This window comes from Plasmodium falciparum (assembly GCF_000002765.6).
Source record: "Plasmodium falciparum 3D7 genome assembly, chromosome: 14".
NCBI lineage: Eukaryota > Apicomplexa > Aconoidasida > Haemosporida > Plasmodiidae > Plasmodium > Plasmodium falciparum.
Window position 1 is genome coordinate 2,814,848 of NC_037283.1, and position 10,153 is coordinate 2,825,000.

Consider the following 10,153-nt stretch of genomic DNA (forward strand, 5'->3'; position numbering starts at 1 on the left):
ATTTTAAAAAAAAAAAAGGTAAGATTGAAAATAAAGAATTTCTGTATTTATTAAAAATTTATTTACTTTTTTCTATAGCAATAAATCTTAAATATAATATATTTGTATATGTTACTGTATAGTTTTTTTTATTATATTTAAATATATATATTAAAATAAAAAAAAAAAAAAAAAAATTAAATAAAAAAGATGAATACAAAAAATATATATAAATTTTATATATATTAAATAAAATATTGCACTATAATTTATTGTAAATTTATTTTTTATGATTAAGGGCCCAAAAATATTTTTAATTTGAATTTTTATTCATTTAAATAGAATATAATGTTTATGTATCCTATATATATATTGTATGTTTTATTTTATCTCTTATAAATATTTATTTAGTTAGTTATTATATGTCCCTCACATGAATATATCATGGAGAATCTAATTAGTATTCATTAAAATGAAAAAATTTATGTAAATTAATACATTATAAATTAATATTATATATATATATATATATATATATTATTTATTTAAAGTATTAATAATATATATAATGGTAAATATAAATTGAATGAATTTTTTTTAATACATATTTTTAAAATATTTATTTTTATTCGTCTTGTCCTTTTTTATCAATGAAATGTAGGACATTATATATTATGAAAGGCATCATATTGTTTTCGTTATTTTTTTAATTAACATATGATAGTTTATTTTTTACATATATATATATATATATAATTTGATCAAAAATACAAAAAAGTGGTAATAGAAAAATTTTGATTTTATTTATCCAAATGATTCAATATAATTTATAGTTTCATTAAAAAGTTCTATTTTATCTTAAGTTTGTCTTTTTTTTTTTTTTTTTTTTTTATGCTTTTTTATCAACCGTATATATTTCTATAAGAAAAATATTTATGTCTAAACAAATATATTTATTCGCTATTGGTTCATAATTATATTCATCTTTAAATACTAAAGAATGATTTAATATAAAATATGTCTTTTGCTTTCTTTGTTTTATTTCTTTCTTACTTTTTTTCTCAATTTTTTTTTCTCTCTCTTCTTTTTTTTCTCCATTTTTTTTTTTTTTTCTTTTATTTAAATACTTAAAATATTCAATTATCCTCTGTTCCTTTTTCTGTCTTTATATATATATATATATATATGCATACATTAATATATGTGCATATTTTTTTTTTTTCCCCATACAACCCCTATCAATCCATCGACCTATTATGAATTCTTCACATTGATGATGTTGAATAATAATATAACAACGTTAGCTTTAAACATACCAAAAGATAAAAAAAAAAAATGCTATAACCTTTTCATAAAAAAAGTGAAAGTTTTGTTATTTTATATAAAAAAAAGAGTTATTGATATATCATGTTATTTAAAAAGTTATAGCTCTAAAAATCGTTATCCTTTTTACGACGATCCATATGATTATGAGGAGAAATATGAAAAAGGAAAGAATGTATATGTATATGCATTATTATATCCTATAATAAATAGTTTATATAATATTATAAATCTATTGTATACTATATCATTGAAATATTTTTTATATGTTTTCTTTAACGCTATTAGAAAAAAGAAAAGAAACAAATTGAATGATAATATTAATAGAATAAAATTAGAAAGGAATAAAACGCTTTTGAAAAATTATGATCGTTGTATATTTTTAACAAATGATATGAATAATTGTATATCTCACAAACAGATTATAGAAATCTGTAAGAATTTTATAATCAATGTAATATATGATGTAGATAATTTAGAATTTGATAATAATGATAAGGATAAAATATATAAATGTTTAAATAATTGTGAGAATATAAATAGAATGAAAGAAATTTTCATAAAAAAAATTAAGAATTTATATAATTTTGATTTTGAAAATGCTCTATATATAAGTGACGAATCATTAATAAAAAGAAAATTACATTTTAAAAATACATATGAAAGTAATCCTTTTTCTTTTTATAAAAATAAAGAAAAAAAAGGAAAATATGAAAAAAAATTGGATCTTATAAATATGTATGATGAACTATATCTTCATGCATATATTATCAGAAATAATATAAATATAAAAAATAGCAAGAATATTATAAAGAATGTGTATAATAAAAATATCTTTTCTATATTAATTAATATATTCTTTAAAAACTGTACAAATGTTATATTTGTAATTTTTGTAATAGCATGTATATTTCAACAAATACGAATAATTAAAACTAGTCATTATATATATTTTGTGCAAATCTTTTATTTTATATTTATATGTTGCATATTAAGAGATATATGTATTATTAAAAAGAAGAGAGAACATATCAAACAGATAAAAAGGAAAACGTACAAACGACTTACACCTTTGGGGTTAATAGATGTCCTTTATTGTGATATTAAGGTGTACAAAAATTAGGAAAATATAATATATATGTATATATATATATATATATATATATATATATATATATATATATGTATATACTTAAATTTTTATGTTTGTGCTTTTTTTTTTTTTTTTTTTTTTTTTTTTTTTTTTTTTTATGATCCTATTTGTACAGGTTGGAGACATTTTGTATATACCCCAATTTGAGGTAATACCAGCTGATATAATTTTACTAAAAAATTGTACGAATGATGATATATTAATTTCGTCAAAAAATCATGATGGATATAAAGATTTAAAAATAAAGAAATGTGTAAAGGTAACTAATATATTAGCAAATATTTATGACCTATTTTTAATGAAAATAAAAATTCTTGTTGAAAAACCTCATTGCCATTTTGATCGAATGAAAGGATTATTATTGTTGTTAAACTCTAGTGAGGTTACTAACACAATTGTAAATGATATAACAACTTTAGAAAATATATATTTTGGAAAATCAAATATATATAATATGAGGAACAAGGATATTAATAAGGATAATATCTCAATATGTCAATTTAGTTTTATATATATCATACAAGATACGTATGTTGAATTGTATTATAATTTTCTTAAATATTTATTTGCTAGGTGCATACTTTGTTCAAATAACAGAGTGGAGGAAAATAAAACAAATAAAATGTTGAGTTGTAGTCATTTTTTTTTGAATAATACAAAGGATATTTCAACAAGACAGCTTCAAAATAATCATAATAATAATATTAATAGTTCTTATTTTAAAGGAAATGAAAAAAGTATTCATTCTAGTAGTGATAGTTGTAGTTATAGTAGCGATATATATTTATGTATGAATAAAATAGATTCGTATCCTATATTTCACAATTTGAAGGATGAACATATAAATAGTAAATATGATGTTATAAAACATGACGGAAATAATAAAAAAGTAGAAAGAATTAAGTCAGATTATATATCAGAAGAGTATAATAATAGATTTGGTACTTATTATGATGATATTTTTAATTTAAAAGAAAAAATAAATAATAAATTATTTAGAAAATATAAGGAGTCCATAAATATTGATAATGTAATATGGGATGAATGTAGGCTTATTCAAAGTTCGATTTATGGTTTAGTTATATATACAGGTATAGATAAAAAGTCTAATATTATAAATCAAAATAATAAAATAAAAGAAAAGAGAAAAAACGATATTTTATTTTTTAATGATATTAATTATAAAATGAAAATATTATTACTTACAGTTATATCTATTAATTGTATTCTTTCTATAAATGAACAAAATATATTAGACCAAAATATATTTCTTATATATATAAAATATTTCTTTTTATTATTATTTCATTTACCAAATATTAATTGTTGTTATATATTTATTATTCATAAGTTATATTCATTTATATTATGGACTAATAATAATAATAATATAATAATAAATACAAATATACATACAAATACTAATACACATACACATACACATACACATACACATACACATTTTAATACACATACAAATATATATACACATACAAATGAATACAAAAGGGATGATCATTTTAATAATTATATAATATATAACTATAATATAATGAAATCTTTGTATAACACACAATACATTTTATACGATAAAATTGGTACTTTAACAAAAGATAATCTTCTTAAAATACACAAGTTTGATTTTATATTTGATGAATTTTTAATAGATACATATAGTGCTCTCTTCTTTCAAACCTTCTTCAAAATTGTAGATTTCAAAAAATTCTTTTCCAACAATATAAATGAGAATAATGATAAGGAGATCAATAAAATGATATTACATAATATTGATAAAAACTATGATACTTATAATATTATAAAAGATACTTCTAAAGTATATAAAAATATTTTTAATAAAATATTAAGTTATAGTTCTAGTGAAATCAATAAAATATTCTTAACATTTTTATGTATATTATTTTGTAATGATATTATAATAACAAAAGTGAAACGTTTAAAAAAAGAGGAGAAAATAAAAGAAAGAGACATATATAATATTAAAGATACACATATATATAATATTAAAGATAAACATATATATAATATTAAGCATAAAATATTATTTTCAACAAAAGAAGATGAAACTTTATTTTTGAATTTTTTAAGGTTTTTAGGAATACAGTTATATTATAAAAATGATTATATGTTTCTCCTTTGTATAAAAAATAATATATCTTTAAAAAGTTGTGGACACATTACAAAAGAGAAAGAAAAAAAAAGATATAGAAAAAAAAACAATATATTAAATAAACAGGTTAATAAGGTAAAGCACCGAAATATTGATTTACAACAAATTTATGGATTTAAAAAGAATAAAAATTGTGGTAAAAAATGGAGTGTTAAAAAAAATATATTCTTTAGTAATTCTTTAAAAAAGGATCATATTTTTAATTACTCATATGCCGAGAGTCAAACAAGTATAAATATTATAAAAAAAAATAAAGGAATAAAAAATAAGCATCCCCATAAATTTTATGATAATTTCAGAAACAATCATAAAAATGAATATAATTCTACTAGTCAAAGTGATTACTGTTGTAATGATAATGATAATGATGATGATGAATATACGTCTAATAATTGTAGTGATAGTGATACTTCAGGATGTCCAGATTTTAAAGGAATAAAAAGGAATCATCACGATATTCATTGTAACAATAAAAGAGAATTAAAAAAAAAAAATGTTTATCAAGATGAATACAAGAAAAAACAAACAGAATGTACTTTTCAAATATTAGACATTTTTCAATCAAAACAACCATATAAACTTATATCTATTTTAATGTTATATAATAATCAAATATATTATTTATTAAAAACATATGATGAATATACTATTTATATGTTATGTGATCAAGAAAGTAATGAAACCAATAAAGAGAAAATCATAAAATCTGTACAGTATTTATTAAAAAATGGATTTGGTATATTATTATTTGGTTATAAAGTTGTTCCAAAAAATGAATATGAAATATATAAAAAGAACTGTACAAAGGAAAATAAAAAAAATTATTTCCAAAATGTATTTAATAGGAATGTTACTATATTAGGTATTTTTTCCTTCAAAGAAGAAATTAAAAATGGTTCAAAGCAAATTATAAATCTTTTTAAAGAAGCTGGTATAAAAACATGGATTTTATCTAGTGACAAAAAAAGAAATCTTCTATCCATTTGTAAATCGATAGATTTAATAAAAGAAGGTACTATCACTTGTTATTTGAATAAAAATAAATTAATAAGAATATATAAAAAGGATAATACAGCTACAACAACTACTACTACGACTACTACTATTAATAATAATAATAATAATAATGATATATTGTTTGATTGTTACAAAAATGAAAATGTAATTGAAACTTATATAAATAAATCATACAATAATAAAATAACAAGCATAGATATGTGTAAACAAAAATGTTCTAATGATACTTTTCTTATATTGAATAATACTAATATCAAATTTGATGATATGAATTCCACATTATTACTATCTAATAATAGAATGAATATATCAAAGGAAATGACTTATTGTTATAAGAATATAAATACATGTAATATAAATAAATGCCCTCAACTTTTGAAGAATAATGATATATGCAAAAAAAAAAATGTAGATAACAAAATGGTACAGATGGAACAGGAAAATTGTGAAAGATCATTATTAAATAATAATTCTAATAGTTTTAATAAAAATGTCTGCATTCATCAGAATATATTAAGATATATTACTATCAGAGGGAAAGGTTCCCATGATGCAAGAAACGAATTAGATATTTCTTATATTTTAAAAAAGGATAAAAAAGCTTGTTATATTTTAAAGTGTATGTTATATTATAATTTTGATGAAAATTATAAAGGCAATTCAAAAGTGCATAATAATTATAGTAAAGAGAAAATAAATAATGATCTTATGAAATTGAATGATATAAAAAGTGTTGTATATATAATTAGTGGTGATATTGTTGAATATTATTTAAAGTATGATGAAATTAATTTTATAAATGTATTAAAAAATTCAAAGCTGGTTTTATTTTATAAATGTAATTGTATTGTTAAGGGTAAAATTGTTCGTGCTCTAAAAAAATATAGTAAGGATAATATATGTTCTGTTGGAAATAATATAAAGGATATAAATATGTTTAAAGAGTCTGATATATGTATATTTATAGATAATAATAATAATAATAATAATAATGATAGTAATTACAATGTGTGTAAATTATATGCTGATTTGGTATTAAAAAATTTTGATGAGTTAGGTAATTTCTTTTTTATATATGGAAAAAAAATATATGTAAATTTTATTTTATTAATAAAAGGCATATATTATAGAGGTATGAGTTTACTTTTCTTACAATTTTATTTTTCTTACTTTTTTAAGTGTAAAATTTGTATCTTTTCAAATACATTTTTATTTATCTATTTTGTATTATTTTTAATGATGACAAGTATTTGTATTATTTGTTCTTTAAAATGTAATGATAAATATGATGATATTCTATATAATAGTAATAAGAATGTATTAAATAAGAATTTTTTATTTAAGAACCTGTTAAAAATAGATAATTTTACTCTAATATCTTTTTATAAAACTTTATTGTTTTGTTTAAATGAATCTTGTTTAATATTTATTCTAAGTTATTATTATTTTTTAAATATAAATTATGAAATAAATACATTAACAACCTTATTTATTACACATATATTCAAATCTTTATTTCTATTTATTGAGACATATAATTATTTAATCATATTTATTATAATACATTTATTATTTATTATTATATATATTTTCATATTATTACTTTTACACAAATATCATTTTATATACTTTAATATAACAATAGAAATTATAAAAAATAATCTAATTGTTAATAGTATAATTAATTTTCCATCATGTATGTATTATATATATATATATATAAAAAAAAAAAAAATACAACAATATCATCAATATGAAAAAAAAATTCATATTAAATAAAATAAAATAAAATAAAATAAAATTCTTTGATACCTATAAATTAACAAGTCATCACATTTTTGACATTTATAATTTTAACTTGTCCTTTGATACATTACCTTTTCCTATGTATCCAAAAAAACAAGAATAATAAAAAAAAAAAAAAAAAAATGAACTAATATTTCAGAACTTGGTAACAATACACATGAAGGTAATACAAAAAAAAAATGTGTTAAAGTAAATATAAATATATATTATACACATATATATTATTAAATAATTTTTTTTTAATTAAATTCTTTTACATTTTTAAATAGATATGTGTAAAAAGGAAGAAATTATTATATATAAAGTAGGTAATAACTAAAGTTTTTCTTCATCACATTATTATATGCACCCGCATAAAAAAAAAAAATAATATATATATATAAATACATAATACGTAGAAAATATAAATTAGCAACCACTTTTTACTCCCATATGGATGTATATATATATATATGGGCATATATATATATATATATATATATATATATATATATATTTTTTTTTTTTTTTTTTTTTTTCTTGGTAATTCAAACTTATGAAAAATGTTAACAAATAGATGATAAATATCCAACATTCAAACTATAAAGAAAAAAAATTAGGAAGAAAACCTAAAAACTTAAGATATAAATATAATTATTATGTTCTAGATATAATTATATGTTTGAAGCAATTTTAGGTAAGCGAATAAAAAAGTATTAATCTATTAATTTGCGTTAGACATTCTCCGTAAGATTACTTTTTTCATTAGAAGCATATAAAGATTTTTAAAGATAAAATATATATATATATATATATATATATAACTATTATTCATTTATTCTAAATTTTTAGAATTTTAGAAATTACTTTTTCTAAATATTATTAGGAAGTAAAGATAGAAGATGAATTTAAATATAAACGTCCTAAAGAATTACTTTACCTTAATATTTTTTTTATCCTTTTCTAACCATTTTAAATGTGTATAATGTTATTTCAATATATATTAATATATAAAAGTGTCATAATGAACAAAAACATATAATATTATTAATATATATATATATATATATAAATATATGTATATATCTTAATTTAATGTGTTATAATATTTTGTTATTATTATTATTATATATATAATAGTTTAATTTTTAGATAAATATATTAATAACATAAAAATACACATAATTATAGAATTAGCATTTAATAAAAGATAATTATATATATCAAAAAATAAAAAAAGTAAAATATTCATATAAAAAAATTATATATACATATATATATTATATATATATATATATTAATTATTGTATTTTATAATTAATAAATAAGTAAATAATGTAATATATATTATTTATATATATATATATTAATATATTATTATTATAAGGTTGAACAAAAAAATTATTATTTATGTAAATGTATATATTTTTATTTTTTATTTATTTTTAACCCCATAATTTTACTTATTATTTTATCATTATAGTATAATATCTTAAAATTACAATTATAAAATTAGTTTATAATATATTTATGTATATATATATAAAATAAATAGTTCTAATGTATTTATTTTATATATAGTTAGTATTGTTTTTTTTTTTTTTTTTTTTTTTTTTTCCATATGTATAGTATACCTATTGACGTTAACATCCATTTTTAACTATACATAAGTGAGCATAATATAAGCCTTTTATTATCTTCTTCTTTTTTTTTTTTTATTCTCTATTGATATAATAATTATTATATATATAATATATAATATAATAATAATAATATATAAGCATAGTTTTTATTTTTTTTTTATATAAAATAATATAGTTAAAATATATAGAAAATATAATTGTATTTTCAGCAAACAAAATTATTACCTATTGGATTTAGATATTTCAATAAAAATATATATGTATAATATATAAATACATTATATTATATATATATATATATATATATATATATAAAGAACAAAATTCTGTATATATAAAAAAAAAATTTTAATATTAAATAATAATATATAAAATATTATAAAATATATTAAAATATTTATTTAATAACATAGGCAAAGAGTCCTTATGTTATTATATATATATAATATATATATTATAATATTATAATATATTATGATAATACTTAATTTATATGCTCTTTTTTTTTTTTTTTATCTTTTGCATCAACAAAATAATATGTATTATTTATATATAAATATATTATATTATATTATTTTATTTCTTATTTATATATATTCATATATAATATAAATAATTATATATATATAATATATATATATATATATATGTATATTATATTATTTAATTCTTTTTTTTTTTCATATATATATATTTTTTTACAATTAAAATACTTTTGTTTTTTAAAAAAAAATAAAAAAAAATAAAAAAAATAAAAAAAATAAAATAAACCCAATCAATCCCCTTACAAGTTTTTATATTTATTTATGTATATTATTTTATATTTTACAAATTAAAAAAAAAAAAAAAAAAAAAAAAATTTTATATTCCAAAATAAATTTTATAAATATAAAAATATTTATATGTATATATATATATATATATATTTAATATATAATAATATATAAATATAATATTTACATAAACATTTTTTTTTTCAAAAAAAAAAAAAAAAAAAAAAAGAGTACTTTTTTCACATTCATCCAAAACACGAATTTATATAAAACTTCTAATTTATTCAAGTAA

General features: G+C 16.5%; 1 protein-coding gene across 1 annotated transcript; it reads left to right on the top strand.

The window, feature by feature from the left end:
• Positions 1-1,252: 1,252 nt before the first annotated feature.
• Positions 1,253-7,439, top strand: PF3D7_1468600 (aminophospholipid transporter, putative; the record flags this gene model as incomplete). Its single annotated transcript, XM_001348792.2, has 2 exons — positions 1,253-2,410; positions 2,571-7,439. The coding sequence occupies 2 exons, from the start codon at positions 1,253-1,255 to the stop codon at positions 7,437-7,439; spliced, it is 6,027 nt and encodes a 2,008-aa protein (XP_001348828.2).
• Between the last annotated feature and the right edge of the window lie 2,714 nt (positions 7,440-10,153).